Below are 21,146 nucleotides of genomic sequence, written 5' to 3'. Positions count from 1 at the left end.
CTATCATGCCCACTGCAGCCAGCAAACTCTCAGTCTGGGGGTGGGGCCAGCCGGCCAACCTCCTGCAGCCCCTCCTCCTACTGGCCCCACCCCTGATCGCCCCTCCACCCCAAGAGGGGACGGTGCCATCCAGCCAACCACTCATGGCCCCTTCCCCAGGCTGCTGGCCCCAGATCTGCCCCCTCCACCCCATTCAGGGGTGGGGCCAGCTGGCCTACCACCCACAGTCCCTCCCCACAGCCAGCCCCGCCCCCACTGGCCCCCCAACCCCAATCAAGGGTGGGGCCCACCAGCCAATCACCGGCAGCCCCTCCCCCCAGCCAGTTTGGCCCTGATCGGACCCCAATGGGGCAGGCTGGCTGGCCAACTGCCCACCATCTCCTTCTCCTGACAGGCCCAGCCCCGATCCACCCCTTCTGGGGCTGGGCCGGCTGGACCCCACCCATGCACAAATTCGTGCACTGGACCTCTAGTGTAGATATAAGTCTGTATAAACTGAAAACTACACATGCTGATGAAAGAAATCAAAGATATTTTAAGAAATGGAGAGCTGTGTTGTGTTCATGAATTGGAAGACTTACCACAGGGAAGCTGACAATTCTCCCGAAGTTGATAGAGTTCAGTAGAATTCCAACCAAAAGCCCAGCAATGAGGAGCAACATCATCAAGATGATGGACTAGGTAACTCCAGGCTCTCTTTGCCCTGTGGAAATATTTTTTTAATTAAAGACTGGAGAAAATCATTCAATAGGAACTCTAGAAAACAGTCAAAGGCCTACAGCAAACAAATGAACACCCAATCAAGAAAAAGCCACGTTAAACATGGTAGGAAGTTTCGTGGTGTTTTCACTCATCGTTGCTCCATCGCCTCTTCTAGAGGAGGTGGCAGTGGTCCAACTGCCAATACACTGCCTCCAACCCAATGGAGCAGACCCTGTTTGCAACGCGCCAACCTGTGTGGGGGCTGCCTGAGGACCACCCTGTTTCAATCAACTCCAGAGCTCAGGTAGGGAAAAGCAGAACAGCTCCGATCTTAGGCTGAAAAACCCACGCGAAGCAGTGAGCAGCTCTTGTGAAAGCTGTAGGGGCCTACACATGAGCAGCTGCCTGGGTAAGAGACTCTGGTTAGGTGGTGAGAATGTAAAGTGGTACAGTCTCTGTGGCAGACCGCGGGATGGCTCCTCAAAAAATTACAAATGCAACTACCATATGAACCAGCAATTCCACTGCTTAGGTATGTAACCCAGAGAATTGAAAGCAGAGACTCAAATAGGTATGTGCGCATGCACATTCGTAGCGGCATTATTCACAATAGCCACAGGTAGAAGCAATCCAAAGGCCCATCAAAGGATCAGTGGATGAATAAAATATGGTATACAAAAACAATGAAATGATTATGCAGCCTTAAAAGGAACAAAATCTGATCTAATACATGCTACAACGTGGTTTGCAAACATATTTTCCATTCTGTAGCTTGCCTTTTTATCCTCTGAATAGGTCTAAAAACAGCAAATGTGTGTGTGTATTATTTCAGTGAAGTTCAATTATTTTTCCTCTATGGATGATATTTTTGTGTCTCTTAGAGTATAATAATCCTTTATCTAAGCCTAGATCTTGAGGATTTTCTCCTATGTTATTTCTGAAAGTTTAATGGTCTTTTATTTTACATTTAAGACTGTGATGTCCATTGACTGAAGAATAAACAAAATACAATGAAATATTATTTAGCCATAAACAGGAATAGGGTACTAATACAACATGGATGAACCTTGAAAACATTCAGTAAAAGAAGCCAGACACAAAATTATATAATTCTGTTTCTATTAAGTGGTCAGAATAAGCAAATCAATTCAGACTTAAATTAGTGTTTCTCAGGGGCTGAGGGAGGAAAACATGATGACTAGTGATGGGTAGTGATGTAAATGTTCTGGAATTAGACAGTGGTGTTGGTTGCACAACTTTGTGATCAGACTAAAAACCACTGAAGGGTACATTTTAAAGGGTGAATTTTATGGTATAGAAATTATCTCAATAAAAGTTTTTAATTAAAAGCAAGTCCCAATTTTGAACTTCAGAAACGTAATTCTAAATAGCCCATGGGTCAAAAAATAAATCATAAAGAAATTAGAAAAACATTTGATCCAGGTAACAAAAATACAACACATAAAAATGTGTGGCATAAAGTGGTATTTAGAGAAAAATTTATGATTTTAAATGCTTATATGAAGCACATATAATTGACACAGGACTAGTATCATGAATGTATATATTTACAGAAAACACAGAGGATAGAGGAAACATGAAACTGTGCCATAGTAATACAATCAACAAATTTGGACGAAAGAAAATTACTGTATAGGGTAAACCAGCTGGGTTATTTTACCAATAAAAATTGCAAGGGGGCCTGGTCGGTGTGGCTCAATAGTTGAGCCTTGACCAAGAGGTCACCAGTTCTATTCTAGGTCAGGGCACATGCCTGGGTTGTGGGCTTGATCCCCAGTAGGGGGCGTGCAGGGGACAACTGATTGATGTTTCTCAAGATGTTTCTATCTCTCTAGCCTTCCTCTCTCTATAAAATCAATAAAAAACATTTTTTTTTAAATTGCAAGGGGGAAAAATCAGAGAGAGGGAAGATGAAGGGGGAATTTATAGACCAAAAGTAACTTAAAAGACATCAGTTGATTGCTAGTGTAGACTTTATTTGGATTCTGATTCAAAACATACTGCCCTAGCCCCGTCGTCGGCAAACTGCGGCTCACGAGCCATATGCGGCTCTTTGGCCCCTTGAGTGTGGCTCTTCTACAAAATACCACGGCCTGGGCGAGTCTATTTTGAAGTGGCGTTAGAAGTTTAAGTTTTAAAAAATTGGCTCTCAAAAGAAATTTTAATTGTTGTACTGTTGATATTTGGCTCTGTTGACTAATGAGTTTGCCGGCCTCTGCCCTAGCCGGTTTGGCTCAGTGGATAGAGCATCAGCCTGTGGACTGAAGGGTCCCAAGTTCGATTCCAGTCAAGGGCACATGCCCAGGTTGTGGGCTCGATCCCCAGTAGGGGATGTGCAGGAGGCAAGTCCATCAATGATTCTCATCATTGATGTTTCTATTTCTCTCTCGCTCTCCCTTCCCCTCTGAAATCAATAAAAGTATATTTAAAAAAAAAACCATAGTATAAAAAATAAGAAAATGTAAACACTGAATGGATATCAATGAAGAGCGGTAAGAAAAGGATAATCTTTTCTCTTTTTTTCCCTTTTTTATTGAATTTATTGGGGTGACATTGGTCAATAAAATTATATAGGTTTCAAGTGTACAATTTCTATACTACATCATCTGTCTATTGTATTGTGTGTTCATCACACCACATCAAGTCTCCTTCCATTTATTCCACCTATACCCTCTTCTACCCAACCCCATACCTTTCCCTCTGGTAATCACCATACTGTTGTCTGTGTCTATGAGTATATTTTTTAATTGCTTAATCCCATCACATTTTTTCACCAAGCCCTGCAACTCCCCTCCCCTCTGACAACTGTCAGTCTGTTCTCTATGAGTCTGTTTCTATTTTATTAGTTTATTTTGTTCCTTAGATTCCACAAATGAGTGAAATCATATGGTACTTGTCTTTCTCTGACTGGTTTATTTCACTTAGCATTTCATTCAAAGTCCATCCCTGCTATCCCAAAGGGTACGATTTCCTTCTTTTTTTTTTTTTATGGCTGAGTAGTATTCTATTGTATAAATGTACCACTGCTTTTTTATCCACTCATCTACTGATGGGCACTTGGGCTGTTTCCAGATCTTAGCTATAGCAAATAATGCTGCAATGAACATAGGGGTGCATATATTCTTTCAAATTTGTGTTTGGCCCAAAACTGGTTTGGCTCAGTGGATAGAGCGTCGGCCTGTGGACTGAAGGGTCCCGGGTTCGATTCCGGTCAAGGGCATGTTCATTAGTTGTGGGCACATCCCCACTGGGAGGTGTGCAGGAGGCAGCTGATCGATGTTTCTCTCTCATCGATGTTTCTAGCTCTCTATCCCTCTTCCTTCCTTTCTGTAAAATATCAATAAAATATATTTAAAAAAAAATTTGTGTTTGGGGTTTCTTTGGATATATTCCCACAAGTGAAATCGCTGGTTTATAAGGTAGTTCCATTTTTAATTTTTTGAGGAACTCCACACTGCTTTCCACAGTAGCTGCACCAATCTGCATTCCCACCAATAGTGCACAAGGGTTCCCTTTTTTCCACATCCTCACCAACACTTGTTGATTTATTTATAATAGCCATTCTGACAGGTAATATCTCATTGTAGTTTTAATTTGCATTTCTCTGACAATTAGTGATACTGAGCATATTTTCACATGTCTGTTGGCCATGTGTATGTCCTCTTTGGAGAAGTGACTATTCAGGTTCTTTGCCCGTTTTTTTTGTTTGTTTGTTTGTTTTTTTAAAAAATATTTTTATTGATTTCAGAGAGGGAGAGAGTTAGAAACGATGGGAGAGAAACATCGATCAGCTGCCTCCTGCACGCCCCCGACTGGGGACATGCCCGCAACCAAGGTACATGCCCTTGACTGGACTCGAACCCGGGACCCTTCAGTCCGCAGGCCGATGCTCTATCCACTGAGCCACACCGGTCAGGGTATCTTTGCCCGTTTTTTAATAGGATTGTTGGGTTTTTTGGTGTTGAGTTTTATAAGTTCTTTATAAATTCTGGATATTAATCCCTTATCAGCTGTATCACTGGTTGTCTTTTCATTTTGTTGATTTCCTTTGCTGTGAAAAAACTTTTTAGTTTGCTTTAGTCTCATTTGCTTATTTTTTTGTTTCCCTAGCCTGAGGTGATATTTCAGAAAAATTATTGCTATGAGAAATGTCTGAGATTTTACTGCCTGTTTTCTTCTAGGATTTGTATGGTTTCAAGTCTTACATTGAAGTCTTTAATCCATATTTTTATTCTTGTGTATGGTGTTAATCCATATTTTTATTCTTGTGTATGGTGTAAGAAGGTGGTCTAGTTTCATTTTTTTTGCATTTATCTATCCAATTTCCTCACCATTTATTGAGTAGGCTACCTTTATCCCACTAGATGTTTTTGCCTCCATTGTCAAATATTGACTATAAAGGCATCAGTTTATTTTTAGGCTCTCTATACTGGTCCATTGATCTATATGTCTGTTTTGTGCCAGCACCAGGTTATTTTGATTACTATGGTCTTGTAATATAGTTGGATATCAGGTAGTGTGATTTCTCCAACTTTGTTCTTTCTCAGGATTGCTGTAGCTATTTGGGTCTTTTGTGATTCCATATAAATTCTTGGAATAGTTTTAGTTCTGTAAAATACTCCATTGGTATCTTATTAGAAATTGCATTGAATATACATATTGCTTTGGGTAGTACGGATATTTTAATGATGCTAATTCTTCCTATCCATGAACATGGTAGATACTTCCACTTATTTGTATATTCAATTTCCTTCTTCAGTGTCTTATAATTCCTGAGTATAGGTCTTCTACATCCTTGGTTATATATAGTCCTAGGTTTTTGGGTTTTTTTTTCAGCAATTGTGAATAAGATTATTTGCTGAGTTTCCCTTTCTGATAGTTCATTTTTGGTGTATAAAAATGTAACCGATTTCTGGATATTTATCCTGCTACTTCACTGAATTCATTTATCAGTTCTAGTTTTTTTGGTGGAATATTTAGGATTCTCTATATACAGTATCATGTTATCTGCAAATAATAAGTTTTACTTCTTCCTTTCCAATTTGAACGCCTTTTATTTCTTCTTCTTGTCTGATTGCTGTGGCTAGGACTTTGTTAAATCAAAGGAAAAGCAAACATCCCTGTCTTGTTCCTGAGCTTAAGGGAAATGCTTATAGTTTTTGCCCACTAAGTATGATGCTGACTGTGGGTTTGTCATATATGGCCTTTATTACATTGAGGTATATTCCCCTATTCCCATTTTGCTGAGTTTTTATCATAAATGGGTGGAGGATTTTATCAAATGCCTTTTCTACATCTATTGATATAATCATGTGGTTTTTAACCTTCATTTTGTTTATGTGATGTATCAATTTCTTGATTTGCAGATATTATACCAACCTTGCATCCCTGGAATAAAGCCCACTTGATCATGGTGTGTGATCTTTTTTTTTTTTTTAACATATTTTTATTGATTTTAGAGAAAGGGATAGAGAGAGGGAGAGATTGAAACATCAATGATGAGAGAATCATTGATTGGCTACCTCCTGCACACACGCTACTGTGGATCGAGCCCGTAACCGGGGCATGTGCCCTTGGACCGGAATCGAACCCGGGACCCTTCAGTCTGCAGGCCGACACTCTATCCATTGAGCCAAACCAGATAGGGTGGTGTATGATCTTTTTAATGTATTACTAGATATGGTTTGCTAATATGTTGTTGAGAATTTTAGCATCTATGTTCATATGGGATATTGGCCTATAATTTTCTTTCTTTGTAGTGCCTTTATTTGATTTTGGAATTAAGACTATGTTGGCCTCTTAAAATGAGGTTGGGAATCTTCCCTCTTCTAGAATTTTTTGGAATAGTTTGTGAAGGATAGGTGATAGTTCATCTCTGAATGTTTGGTAAAATTCACCTGTTAAGTTATCCAGCCCAGGACTTCGGTTTATCGAGAGTTGTTTTTATAATTGCTTCAATTTCACTAGATATAATAATCTTTTCAATAACCAGTACTAAATGGATAGCCAAATATGGGGAAAAAAATGAAACTTGACCTCTATCTCATATTATACACAAAAAAACATTTTCAGGTAGATTGTAGATCTGTGTAATCCAAAACTATAAATAAATCTTTTAAAATATGGAAGAAATTTTTCATAAACTTATAGTAGGGAATGAATCCTTAAATAAGAAACAAAAAAATGTTAGCCAAGGAAAGATCTTAATTGGATTATATTAAAATTACAAACTTCCTTGCCTGGCCAGCGTGGCTCAGTGGTAGGTTGAGCATCAACCTATAAACCAGGAGGTCATGATTCAATTACCAGCAGGGCACATGCCGAGGCTGGGGACTCAATCCCTAGTAAGGGGGTGGGGGGTGCAGGAGGCAACAGATCAGTGATTCTGTCTCATCATTGATGTTTCTATCTCTTCCTTTCCTCTCTGAAATTAATAAAAACAATAAAATAAAAAGCTATTTTGGGTCTTGACTATTAGACTACAGGAAATGGTAGGTAGGCTGTAGCTACAAAAGCCTAGAACTCAGGGGCGGTCAAAGCCAGAGATGATTTGTGGATGGATGGATGGATGGATGGATGGATGGATGGATGGATAGCAATATTCAAGAACAAAATTTCTTCATATTTAAGAATTTACTGGCTCAATTCCTAGGAGCCATCTATCGGTTCAAATTTCTTCCTCCTATGGGTATACTGCAGTAGCACAATTTACTGGTACATATACACTAATATATGATAAACTTGGACAGTAAAATTTCATATGTCCTTGACTTCAGACTAAGATGAGTGATTTTATAAATTACCAAGAAATAGAAATACAGGGTCCCAACCTAATACATTCAAGTTAATATAAAGTTTATTAGAATAAAGTCTTGGTAAATCACATAGATAAAAGAACCAGGAATCAGATCTATTTCTATTATAGCTTCCTTACTTCTGACTCCTCTTTCATTTCTTACCACCTGGAAGCTTAGTCACCAGTAAGTTCACAGAGTTAGTTATTCATTTTCAAAATAGAATTTATTTCTGTAATAAAGAATTAAAATATGGCTGTGAAAGTAGAGAATAATATAGAAAAATATTTAAAATGTGCAACAGTAATTTTAAAGGTAGTTATGCACTAAGTTTACGTTCAACTTCTACTTGAAAGACCAACCAGCATTTTATATTTATATTTTATTAACTATAATGGAAAAAACATACCAACTTGTAATTCCAATTAATAATTATAATTCAATAATGGGTTTAGATACCTGGTCAGGCCTTTCTGAAAATGAGTACCAATCTTGGGGATATATTTTTTGAAGATAACTCAACAGACTGATAAATCTACTGTTCAAAAGCCACAAGGATTTCTTTTTTTACTAATTCATCCACTGACTTAAATCAATGTGGAAGCAATATGCACTTTTTAGATAAAACCAAATGTTTTGGTAAATATGAGACAAGAGTATCATCTTTCATTATATTGGTATAAAAGCTGGTGAACTCATATATCCCCAAAGCTTGGCTTTCACCAGGTGGATCTCAAATTTAGACACTAAACACCAGCTTGAAATAGTATCTAATGAATTCTATCTACCCCTTCCCCAAAGTCTTATTTACAATTAAAATATAGGTATTATTTTTATGCAGAAAATACAAAATAATTGGAAAATGTTTGACTAGGAGGAAGACAACTCTTCAGGGACTATGGTTTGCAGTTTGCAGATTAGGATAGTCTTCTCTAGGAAGAATAATGTCAACATAGCAGCACTATATTCACCAGGAATCCCAAAGCCAAGGGATCGATCATGTGGCAGGAAGCCAAACCTTCTGGCTGCTCACAACATCACTCAGCTTGCCTTTAATCTTCAGGAAGTGTCTCTTGAATTCCAATCCATCACCCTATTTTAGGAATAATATAAAAAAATAACGTCAAAAAAAATCAAATAACGTCAAAATCTCTGTGGTGGTATGTAGAGAAAAACACCTACAGATACATCCAGCTACAATTCTCTTTAAGTCCTATAATAAAGACCAATTATCTTGGAAGAAGAAATGGCTAAAATAAATAATTCTGACTTGATTTAAGACCCATCACTGTTCCCAACACTGGACCCAACACTGGACTCAGAAAGCAAATACAATGACAGCCTGTCTGTTTTAAGAGTTGATATCTCTGGCCCTAAGTCATTGTTTTCCATAGGTATTGGAAATTTGTAAACTAAAAATAAGCTATGCAACATACTGAAGCCTTCTCAAAATACTGTGGCAACAAAGCCAGTGATTCCGTTACATAAAAAACATTATCACGCTAGGATCTTAACCATGTAATTCCATACCAAGCATCTGGACAACAGTATTGCAGCAAATCTCCAATATAAAGAATGTGACCTTTTCCTCTAACCTCCTTTAGAGCTCATACAATCTCCCAGGAAATAGAGAAGACGCTATTTTTGTTTTATATATGCCAAAGGTTTTAAAACTATATATAACCTCAGCTCTAGTAATTTCTAAAGAAATAATCATAAATGTGAGTAAAACTCTATATATCTGGATATTAAGCACAGAATTATTAACAGATAATGGTTCATTAATTATAACGGGCAAACATTTTTGACAAATCACAATTTTTATAGAAAAGATATATATGAATTCAATATATTTATAAATGCCATGTATATATAAATATAATAACATTTTAAAATAATCTCCACATAAACTCTCCATAGTATATACTATTAGTAGCAGTAAGACTACTATAATGAAATATATCAAAGTAAATCTGGACCTAGCTGGTTTGGCTCAGTGGATAGAACGTCAGCCTGCAGACTGAAGGGTCTCGGGTTCAATTTCAGTCAAGGGCATGTACTTTGCTTGCAGGCTTGATCCCCAGGCCCATTCGGGGCACATGCAGGAGGCAACCAATCAATGTGTCTCTCACATCGATGTTTCTCTTTCTGTCTCCCCGCCTCCCTTTCACTCTCTCTAAAAAAATCAATGGAAAATATCCTCAGGGGAGGATTAACAACAAAAATGTGCGTTCTCTCTGGATGATAAGATTAAACTTGATTCTGAGTTCCTTCTTTCAACTTCTTTGTATTGTTTTTTAAACTTTTTCTTGTATTTTTTAAATTTCTACAATATGTAAAAATACTCTTTAAGCAAAACAAAGTTTTTTAAAAAGATATGTGTTCTATATACCTTAGAAAGCCGGAAGTCAACCAAGATCTTCTCATCCATCTCTACCAAATTCACTTTGAAAATCAGCTTATTGTTTCTTCTATCAGTTGTTGATACAGTAACCTAAGGCAATAAAAATAAGGTTAAGCCAGATCTGTGGGTGGGAAGCCAAAAGGCAGTGGGATGACATATTTGAAGTGCTGAAAGAAAAAACTGTTGCGCTAGAATTCCATATCCAGTGAAACTGCATAAAAAAAAAAAAAATAGTCCCAGTTAAAATCTGCATTTGGAAGTACCAGAACTGCCCAAAAAGAAATTCAATAGAAAGTCCTCTAGAACTGTTGTTTAAAACATCCAGTCTGTGGTATTTTGTTATGACAGCCCTTGCAAACACATATGTTCACACAAAAACCTGTATAAGGATGATCACAGCAGCATTATTCATAATAGCCTAAAAGTACAAACATCCCAAATATCCATCAACAGATAAATGTATACACAAAATGTAGTCTACCCATACAATGAAATATTATCAACCCATAAAAAGAAATATACTATACGCACTGCTAAATACTACAGCATAGAATAACCTTGAAAACATTATGCTAAGTAAAAGCAGACACATAGGGCCATATATCATATGATCCATTTATATGAAATGTCCAGAAGAGGTAGTCCATAGATGGAAAGTAAATTAGTGGTTGCCAGGGAATGAAGAAAGAAAGAGTAAGAAGTGACTGCTAATAAAAAAGCACAACTTATTTTGGGGGTGAAAAATGTTCTGGAATTAAATGATGATGCAAGTTGTACAATCTTGTGAATATGCTGAAAACCACTGAACTATACATTTTTAAATAGTTAAAGCAACAATTTTCATGTTATGTGAATTTTATATCACTAAACCTACCTTAAAAAAAAAAAGAGTGAATTATTTATACAGGTGAGAGGACAATCAGGCTGGCTTCAGATTTCTGCACAGTAGCATTTTCTCCTAACTTCTAATTTTCAAAGCTCACAAATCTACAGAAAAACTGAAGGCCGTATAATAAATAATGCCATACCCTTCATTGGCCTTACCGACCTAGTTAAGTATGTGGTGTGGGTTTTTTTTTTATGTGGTTGGTTGTTTCTTTTTAAATTAAGTTATAAACAGCATAAAGTTCATCATATTTCTCCTACAACCCAAGACATTCTCTGACAAATTACAATTTTATAATCATACCCAAGAAATCTGACACTAATACAAAAACATTACCTAATATAAAACCCATATTCAAATTTCCCCAATTGATCCAATAACATCTGCTATAGCTTTTTTCCTTTAAATCCATGACCTAGTGATTGCATTATTTATCAGGCCCCTTTAATACTAGAAAATAATCCCCTATTTGTTTTTCACGATACTAAGATTTTTGAAAAGCCTAAAGATAATAGAATGTCAATGTTCCAAATATGCTATCCTATATAATAAAAGCCCAATGACCCAACGGTGGAACTACCAGACGACCGGTCAACCAGTCGCTGTGATGTGCACTGACCATCAGGGGGCAGACACTCAACGCAGGAGCTACACCTGGTGGTCAGTGCGCTACCACAGTGGGAGCACCGCTCGGCTGACCAGGATGAGCGGCAGCTCCCCCTGCGAACCCAGAGCCGATGGGCAGGAACCCAGGCTGCAATCATTGCCTCCTTGCCCCAGGCTCCTTCACCTCCTCCTCGCTCCCTGCCGCCTCCTCTGAATGCCCAAAAGCCGCGCTGCACTACTGCTGGGCTTGCAGAGCTGACCCCGGAGGCTGGGAGGCAGGATCGTGGCTGCCACAGGACTGAGGCCTACTCCACCACCTCTCAGTGCTATTGTCCCTAAGCCCAGCCCCGACCCGGTCCCCTGGAGAGACAAGTGCTCCGGCTCCACACAAGATAACGGACCAGAGAGCGGCCACTCAGAGGGCGGGTCCACAGCCGCTCAGCTGACCGGGATGAGTGGCACTCCCACAGCGGGCCAATCCCCGCAGGCGATGCCCCCCACCAGTGCACGAATCCCGTGCACCGGGCCTCTAGTAATAATATAAACAAAAACTGGTAGGTGGGAGCAGAGGACATAGAGAAAGTGTGGGATTGTTAGTGTATTCATCTTTCATAGAAGGAAGGCAATTGTTACTTTTACAATTTAAGTATGGATAGTTTTTGAGAAAATAATTACTTGAGTCTTAATGTTAATAACTTAGAGAAGTCTTTAAAAGTATTATTTAAGTTAAAGAACATTTTACTTAAATTCCTTCAATTTCAATTGTTTCTTTTTCAAACTAATTACTCCATATTTTAAAAATATACTGATGATAGTTTTTTAGTCAAATATTTAAATTTTTCTTCAGGAGAAGACACAATGAAAAATGAATGAAATATACCTGATTCATACAACTCTTCTTCCACTGATAGCCCAATTTCTCACAAGTCTCTTTTAGGCATTGGTAAGATTTGTCTGCATCCAATTTGGTAAAAAATCGTGTCATTCTTTTGACCAAGCGCTGCCAGGGATTCTACACGCCAAATAAAGAAAAACAGAATAAATTTGTTATCACCAAAAGGAGGCCCATAGCTATTTAGTTTGAAAATTCTTTTTGCTGTGATTTATGATTCTTATACACAAAGGTCTCTTCTAATTATTTTTTCCTTGTCGGAAAAAAATCGATATAAAGTGTTAATACTTTAAGATTTATACATTTAAAAAGAGACTTTAAGACAATAAAAAACACATGGCTTCCATTATTCACTTTACAAACTAAGTTCTCTTACCTGTGAGGATCCTGGGGTGCCAAGTAACTGACTATTCAGAAGCATATGATCTGGACATGTGGGCTGGGAGAAACTGATCCCTTGTACCAGTTTATCAATGTATAACGGGCTGGTGTCCCATAAGGAAAGACCTGTCCGTGGTTCTGGCTGGGAACTGGAGTACTTCACATTTTCTTCACTAAGACATTAAGACAGGGGAAATATATATCATTAAATAAAATTTCTCAGGCTTTTTAATATCACATTACAATTCTCACACCAATAAAAGTGATAATCACTATTAGCATAAAATACATATATATATTACTCTACATGGGGGATATTACCTTCAACAGGCACTTGATCTTGATTAATTAATCTTACCTAGAAGCACTGTTTACTAGAGAGAAATCCAAATTGGATTGAATGTGTTTAGAGAATCCACTAGGAGACTCCGATACACCACCTGAAGTGACTCGGGGCCTCTTTGCCCCTAAAAAATAAAATAAAATAAAATAAATAGAAAAGCTTTCAAGTCTTCTATGCAGATACTTTTAAATTAATATAACTGGCAATCAGAAGAAGTAAAACTACATCTGAATTCATTTAACATCAAAATACTTATACAACAAATAGTGGCTCCTTCTACACGATTTTATGAGAAATGTGGTCGTTATGAACTTACTAGGATTCACTTGTCAAATTATACAAATACTGATCAGTAAGTGTGGAGAACAAGGCCATAATTTTATTGGTACCATTTATGGTAATAGAAAAATGTTCTATGAAGACAGAGAAACCTAACTAAAGAGTAAAAACTTTAAAAAATAAACAATTTATGATCATGGCAATGAACATTATGAATCTGCTCTATCGAACATTCCTTGCTCCACTGGAGAAGCTGTAACAAGAACACTCATTATACAGAAAATGATGCCACTATAAATTCATGGTTACTATCCTCAGCTGGATCCTCAACTGACAGTCAGTCCTTTGTTTCTCTAGACCAGTGGTTCTCAACCTTCCTAATGCCGCGACCCTTTAATACAGTTCCTCATGTTGTGGTGACCCCCAACCATAAAATTATTTTCATTGCTACTTCATAACTGTAATTTTGCTACTGTTAATGAATCGTAATGTAAATAATCTGTGTTTTCCGATGGTCTTAGGTGACCCTGCTAGCGGTTCTCAACCTGGGGGTCGCGACCCACAGGCTGAGAACTGCCGCTGTAGAGCCTAAGACCATCGGAAAACACAGATATTTACATTATGATTCATTAACAGTAGCAAAATTACAGTTATGAAGTAGCAACGAAAATAATTTTATGGTTGGGGGTCACCACAACATGAGGAACTGTATTAAAGGGTCGCGGCATTAGAAAGGTTGAGAACCACTGCTCTAGACAGATTTCTCTCCCTTTCTCCACAATGATTGTTTCAAAACGCCTGCACTCACTCTTGTCAAATTCCTAATTTCACAGAATAAAAATATTTGTATTTTAAGGATACTACCTTTCTTGAGTAGTTTGTTGTACCATCTATCTTTTTTGATGTCTGGGATGGTAATCCTTACTGATGGATTCTCAACTAGGATTTTATGCAGCAGAGCTGAAAACAAAACATTAAGACAACATTTACAAAAGAGTCATGCAGATTAGAAAAGCCTATGGCCTGTGGTATGGAACACATCTCTCTCTTGGTCTCCTTATGTCCAAATATCATTTCTGGGGAAGAGAAAGAATAAATTATTAAAGCTACTAAATTATTGCTTTAATTTCATGCCATTGTTCTTTGCTACGGTCTGTATCTTAGAACAGTCTGCCCAGGTCTGATTCTCAGTTATTTGCAGACAGTAGCATAACAGCCAGGTAGAAATGTTTCTCCCCAGCTGACAACATTTACAAAAAGATACAACTTGCCCTAGCCGGCTTTGCTCAGTGGATAGAGCTTCAGCCTGCAAACTGAAGGGTCCTGGGCTCGATTCCGGTCAAGGGCACATGCCTGGATTGCGGGCTCGATCCCCAGTGGGGGGGCGTGCAGGAGGCAGCCAATCAATGATTCTCTCTCATCATTGATGTTTCTATCTCGCTCTCCTTCTCCCTTCCTCTCTGAAATCAATAAAGAAATGTATTTTTTTTTAAAAAAGATACAACTTATCTATTTTCAATATCAAACTTGTTCCAATGTCATGTTAAGTATTCATTCACACAGTTTTATTTAAAAAATTTGCTTTCCAGCATCCTAATTACCTTGATAAAGAATTCATATATCTCCCACCACAAAAATAAATTTCTAATGGACAAAAGGTTTAAATAAAAAAACAGGTAATGAAAACATGGGGAATTTCTTTTTCTAATGTTAGAATACAAAAGACCTTTCCAAAAGATGACAATATAGTCAGGAACCATAAAGGACAAGACAATAGATTTAAATAAGTAAAAATACACAAATTATTGCATGTCAAGATAGCATAAATAAACACATGACAAATTGTGAAAAATACTTGTAATAAATGCAAAGATTGTAAGGTAGGAGAAGGTAAGTAAATGGTGATGGGAGGAGACTTGACTTGGGGTGGTGAACACACAATGCAATATACAGATGATGTGTTATTATAGAATTGTATACCTAAAACCTATATAATTTTGTTAACCAATGTCACTCCAATAAATTCAATAAAAATAAATAAATGCAAAGATCTAATGACATTAATACGTTAAAAAAACTAATAAATACATTGTAGATATACACTGTCATTGGTACTAAATTTAAAATAAAAACAAAAACACTGAATATATTTTTATAGGCCTATTAGAGTAAATATGTTTTTAATGTAAATTAATGACATTGTGATGAAATAATATGAACTTTCTGAAAAACAACTTGGCAAAGTAAACCAGAATAATTAAAAACTACCTATGTCCTGTCCTTTACCTTGCAATTCCACTTCTGGGGTTTTATTTTAATTAAATAAGTTAAAGGTATGTGCAAAGATTTAGTTATATGGATGATCATTATCTCTCTTTCATAACAGTGAAAAATTAGAAAAAAATCTAGATTTCTAAAAAAGTGAACAGGATGAGTATAATAAGGAATATCCATATAGTAGAACAACTTCAGAGTCTTCAAAAACAATGACGTAGGCCTATAATTACAATCATAGGAAAAGTTCACAAAGCATTAATTCACACACAAAAAACAGATCACAAAATATTGTGTGTATGTAGTGTAATCTCATTTTTTGTAAAAACACATAATTTTGTCATATATTTTACAACAAAGTATAGAAGCATATGTCAAAATATTAAAATAAACTATTTTTCAGGAATTATAGGACTGGTTTTTAAAAATTTTTTATTGCCTGGTCAGTGTGGCTCAGTGGTTGAGTATTGACCTATGAACCAGGAGGTCAGGGCACATGCCCAGGTTGCGGCTCGATCCCCAGTGTGGGGCTTGCAGGAGGCAGTCGATCAATGATTCTCCCTCATCAGTGATGTTTCTCTCTTTCTCTCTCTCTGAAATCAATTAAAAAAATTTTTTATTATTTTTATATTTATCTACAAGGATTATAGATTATTTATATGATAATTTAAAAGTTAAAAAGGAAATGTAAGAAAAAATAATCAAACAGCACTACACTTCATTATCCAAGAAATCAGTACTTTCAATCAGTTACCTAGAGGAGCAGAATCAATTTTTTTCCAAGGGTTGAGGTATGTTTTTTTTTCTTTCCAATCAGAATATTCCTGACAACTGTCACTGGGCTGGTCCCATGGCAATTCTAAAAAAGAAACAAGTTTTCTGAGTGTTCATATCATTATGCAGTGAAGATTCCAGGCAAAATATTTAACAATATAAATCCATTTCTTCCAAGTTAATTCAATATGGTTTTCAAACTAAGAATACCAGCTCACAAAAATTTCAGAAGCACTCAAAGATAGATGAGCTGAACCACCTCCTGCCCTACACTTTCCAAAAGTATTCACATGAAACTTAAAAGCGAGAGCTATTGTTGTATTTCATTTAATAGCTATACATACCTCATTTTTAAAAACCTTTGGGATTAAAAGTTCCAACTTAGTTATAAATAATTTACTATTAAAATACTGTCATGTAAATATGGATGCCCTCGGTTTATTTCATTAATTTTGGAATAACATATCTGTCTTTCCACGGGAGACGAGTTTTATCATGATTAAATAGCTCTTACCCCCAGCCAACATTGCAGTAAGTACTATTCCACAGGACCAAACATCAACTGGTTCTGCATGAAATTCTTTTCTCTTTAGAAGTTCTGGCGCAACGTAAGGTAAAGTACCACACATCTTGTTCAATAAACGCTCACGGTTATTATGCCGAAACACTGTTGCCAAGCCAAAGTCAGAGATTTTGAGGTTATCTAAACCAAAGGAAAAAGAGATGGCACTGGATAAAAATGTTTTGTAAGTAGATATATTTAAATAAAGTTTTATTGGAAAAATCACTGGTGTCACCCAAGGTTTGTAGAACTTCTCTGCCTTAAAACAAGCCAACAAAGGAATTTTTAAAAAGAAGAAATAAAAGACATCATCATCTAGCTAAAATCAGTGAAAGAACTCATCGCTTCTGCTAATTCAAGAGAAATATTTTTTTAAAAAAAGAGAAATATCAATACACAAACAGGTTAAAGAAAGATACTGAAGTCAAAAGGGCCTGCCCTTCTAAAAAAGGGTAGTGGAGACTTAGGCTTAAAGCAGAGCCGAGCCCTTTATTGGGTTGTGCAGCAGGCAGAGGAGACATCAATAATGTATTAGGTACAACTTTCCCAGCAGCAAGCAAAACCTGTTGGCTGGAAGAACATTTACATGTAAAGACACACAAAAACTAAAGATCTACAAACCACCAGAACTTCTTGTCAAAGTGGCTACGTTTAGAAAAGGAGGAGGAACTCTAAAAAACAAACCAGAAAAGTACATTTCTACTCTAACTTCCCATCTTCCACACACACATAAACTGCAGTTAAAACTTTCAATTTAACTTATACTTGGTAAATGTCTACTGTAACAAAATGACACTGTGCTAGCCAATGTAGTTAGATAAATTACTGGAGAAGACTAACAGCAGATAACTGTTGCAAAGGTTATAAAAATATAGGACATTACAAAATCTTATAGCAAAGGAATCAAATCTAGTCTTAGGAATTAGAGAAGATTCCCTATTTTTAACCTTTATACAGGACAATCTGGCAAAAGATGTTAAAATCTGAAATATTCACACACTCTTTATAAACTAGTAATTTCTATTTCTAGGACTATCTCCACAGAACTACTCCCTCAAACCCACAAACATAAGGATATTCGTTTTATTATTTGTAAATAACTTAAATGTCCATCAATAAAGAAATGACTAAATCTTATAATACATGTACATAACGAAACTATATAAGTAATTGTTTTTAAATAAAGGTATAGCTATATGTACTGACACAGAATTGGGTATAAGTTAAAAAAAAAGGCAGGTGTCATAAAAAATATTCATTATACGACCCAATTTTTATATTGGGTTTGTGCACAAATTTATAGAACAGTCATCACTGTTTTATTTGTTTTAAAAGCTACAAAATAGGGGAATAATTATTTGAAAGTCAATTATATTTACATTATAGTATGTAAGCCATTGATGATGTTTACCTGTATTTGAGTTGGAAGGTAGCTAGTGTAATTACCTGTTAATAACTATTTATGACAATCTTAAACCACTGACATTGACTTCCAAGTTACTTGTAAGTAGTAATCACTGAAAATACTAATGGATGGCCTCTGTATATCCTTGGATTTTGTTTTGTTATTCCCTGAAATTTCAATAATGCAAAAGCCTTGAAACAGCCTTGCATGGCTGTATTAAAATAATTTAAGTAGAAAAAAATTAAAAAATAAAAATAAATAAAATAAAATAATTTAAGTAGCAGTCACAAAATGCTAAACTTACCCCTTTCATCCAAGAGGAGATTTTCTGGCTTAATATCCCTGTGAGTGATTCCAATGCCATGCAGATAAATCTAAGAAAACAGAGGGAAGATTATTAGAGTTTAGTAACTTACTTCACTCATATTAATTTTAAGTAAAAGTTATAGTCAGCTGTACCTACCACCCCTGCCATGAGTTGATGGAAGAACCTCTGAGCATCTTGTTCAGGCATGCCTATGTCTGGCTCTATAAGAATTCATTATGAAAGTTAGTTTACCAGGTAAATATAATGAGGAATCAACCACATAACCTTTTAATTCTAAGGTTAAACATTTGTGATTGTACTTGAGCAAACAGAATCTTATGCTAACAATCAAAAAGACTCTGGAGTCCACTAACTCATATAAAAAGAATGCAAACCATATCTTGAAAGTCCCTGCTTATCTTATATTAACCATTATTTATTTGATCTTTCAAATTCTCCCCTAATTTCATCAAAATGTCATGCCAAGATTTTTCCACTCCTGAAGTGTAATTGCCAAAGTGGAAGCTTGGGCAAAATTAAGCTAATTTCACTAAATATTTAACAACAGATTTAAACTTCATATAACCTCTCACACAACAAGGTCATGAATGCCTGTGATGTTTCTCTAGGAACACAGTTTTATTAAGATGTATTTTATTGTCAGTCATCTTTTTGTATCTTGATCTCCCTTATTAACTCATGATTTCTTTTACACTCAACTCTCTCCTGAGATAAATACTTGTGATTCTAATAATCAATTTTAACTGTTGATACAATAGCTTTAAATAATAAAATTAGAATCACAGAATATATTTTATGTACTTCTCAGTGTTCTACAAAAGCAATCCTAGAAAATTCTAAATTATTTCACTTGAACACATAAAGAAGAAACATAGTAACATGCTATTATTTTGGATCTCTAAATATATACAATGAGACTACAGTTTATCATTCTTAAAATGTATGAAACAACAATACCAACCAAATCACTTATACAACTTGGGAAAAAAGTTTTGATGACTTTATGCTTTTGTGTGTTAATATAAGTTGCAAAAACAAAACAATTTATTCCAATTTTTCTGTTGCATAAGCAATTCTTAATGGACAATGACCAAATAGCAGACCCCAGTTCAAGAAAGAAATTTAGAAACTTATTTAGGAGAATAATTATCTTAAATCTTTTCCATACCGATTCGATCAAAAAGTTCTCCTCCACTACAATACTCCAGAAATAGATATTGGATATTGCCTTCTCTCCTGTGACCATAGAATTTCACTACATTCTCATGATTTAACATTTTATTGATACAGATCTCTTTCTTAATATTGTCTGGACAGTCTATGGCACGCTTCATGTCTACTATCTTCACTGCAACTGCTTCTTCAGTTCTTCTATTCACAGCAAGTTGAACTCTAAAAAAAGAAAAGTTATAACATTCCAGACACCTGAATTCTATTTATTTTAAAACTTCAAAAAAAGATTAAACACAACCCATCCAGAATTATTGCACTTTTATAAATGTATCCACCAAGAAGAAACCATGGGAATGGTTTCTGCCATGTTCTCAAAAGATACTCCTCCTTTCTGAAATGTGAGGTACAACAGATAATGCACCAAAGAAGTCATTATGCTATTTAACCAAAAGTCATTCAATTAATGCTTGGGAAAATAAACTAAACTGAGATAACCATTCTAGGCCACCTTCCATATACACATGCTCTATTCATTTAATTCTAATAACATTACCTAACATTTATCAATCCCGCGGTAACTGTTCTAAGCACCAATGGGGTAGCATTATTGCCATCTTACAACTAAGAAAACAGAGGCACGCAACAGTATTAAGAAGCTGGCTGCCCTGGCCGGGTGGCTCAGTTGCCTGAAGCATCATTCCATACTCCAAAAGGGTGCAGATTCAGTCCCTGGTTGGGGCACATAGGTTTCCCTCTCACACCGATATTTCTCTTTCTCTCACTCCCTTTCTCTTTCTCTAAAACCAATACATTCAGATGCTGCGATGAGGATTAAAAAGCAGCAGCTCGCCTAAGAACAAAACAATGATGGGTATGTGACAGGCTGATGATTTGACACCAGGCAGCCTGACTCCAGAGTCTGTTCATTTGTTCATTTAAAACACGATGCCTTAACCTCAAGAAGGAAGACGTGTCAGGAGAAACGGACTTCGGCGCTTTACAAAGTAAATGTCAAAGCAAATTAAGTCCTTACAAAAGATTGCACAACTTCCGTTCCCCAAAAGTCTTGGACTTCAAATGCAGAGGTCAGTTTTCTAAGGCCCCACTGTATTAAAGTAACTCCAAAACAACGCATGTGGACTCAAACAAGACAAAGGGGGACAGAGCAAATGTGGAAGCAGGGTACGAGGACTCGGACTCACTCTCCATAGGCACCTTCTCCCAGGGTCTGCACCAAGTCCCAGTCTTCCACGAAGGGCACGGCCATGGCTCCACTGTGCACCGCGGCTGCAAGGGGCGGGACCCAGAAAAGAGGGGGGATG

At 36.6% G+C, this 21,146-nt stretch overlaps 1 protein-coding gene across 2 annotated transcripts; it reads right to left on the bottom strand.

Moving 5' to 3' along the window:
• Window positions 1-631: 631 nt before the first annotated feature.
• On the bottom strand, window positions 632-21,129 carry CHEK1 (checkpoint kinase 1). 2 transcript variants are annotated; one of them, XM_080650527.1, is made up of 13 exons: window positions 21,027-21,129; window positions 19,820-20,043; window positions 18,787-18,851; window positions 18,628-18,697; window positions 16,871-17,059; window positions 16,337-16,441; window positions 14,173-14,268; window positions 13,045-13,153; window positions 12,682-12,859; window positions 12,294-12,425; window positions 9,910-10,011; window positions 8,489-8,610; window positions 632-703 (listed from the first exon to the last, which is right to left on the bottom strand). In XM_080650527.1, the coding sequence occupies exons 1-12, from the start codon at window positions 21,089-21,091 to the stop codon at window positions 8,515-8,517; spliced, it is 1,431 nt and encodes a 476-aa protein (XP_080506653.1). In that variant the 5' UTR covers window positions 21,092-21,129; the 3' UTR covers window positions 632-703; window positions 8,489-8,514. The 2 variants fall into 2 exon arrangements, with proteins under 2 accessions (XP_080506653.1, XP_080506652.1); XM_080650526.1 differs by lacking the exon at window positions 632-703 and having other exon boundaries at window positions 7,733-8,610.
• Window positions 21,130-21,146: the final 17 nt, after the last annotated feature.

This window comes from Plecotus auritus, assembly GCF_963455305.1.
Source record: "Plecotus auritus genome assembly, chromosome: 13".
NCBI classification, from domain to species: domain Eukaryota; kingdom Metazoa; phylum Chordata; class Mammalia; order Chiroptera; family Vespertilionidae; genus Plecotus; species Plecotus auritus.
The sequence above is the reverse complement of the archived record's forward strand: the minus strand, read 5'-3'. Positions and strand labels throughout refer to the sequence as shown.

Coding starts and splice junctions, on each gene's coding strand:
- CHEK1 (XM_080650527.1), bottom strand. CDS start 21,091: ATGGCCGTGCCCTTCGTGGAAGACTGGGACTTGGTGCAGACCCTGGGA. Junction 16,442..16,870: donor TACTGCAATGTTGGCTGGGG/GTAAGAGCTATT, acceptor TTTCTTTTTTAG/AATTGCCATGGGACCAGCCC. Junction 10,012..12,293: donor AGAAGAGTTGTATGAATCAG/GTATATTTCATT, acceptor TTATTGCCTTAG/GTTACTGTATCAACAACTGA.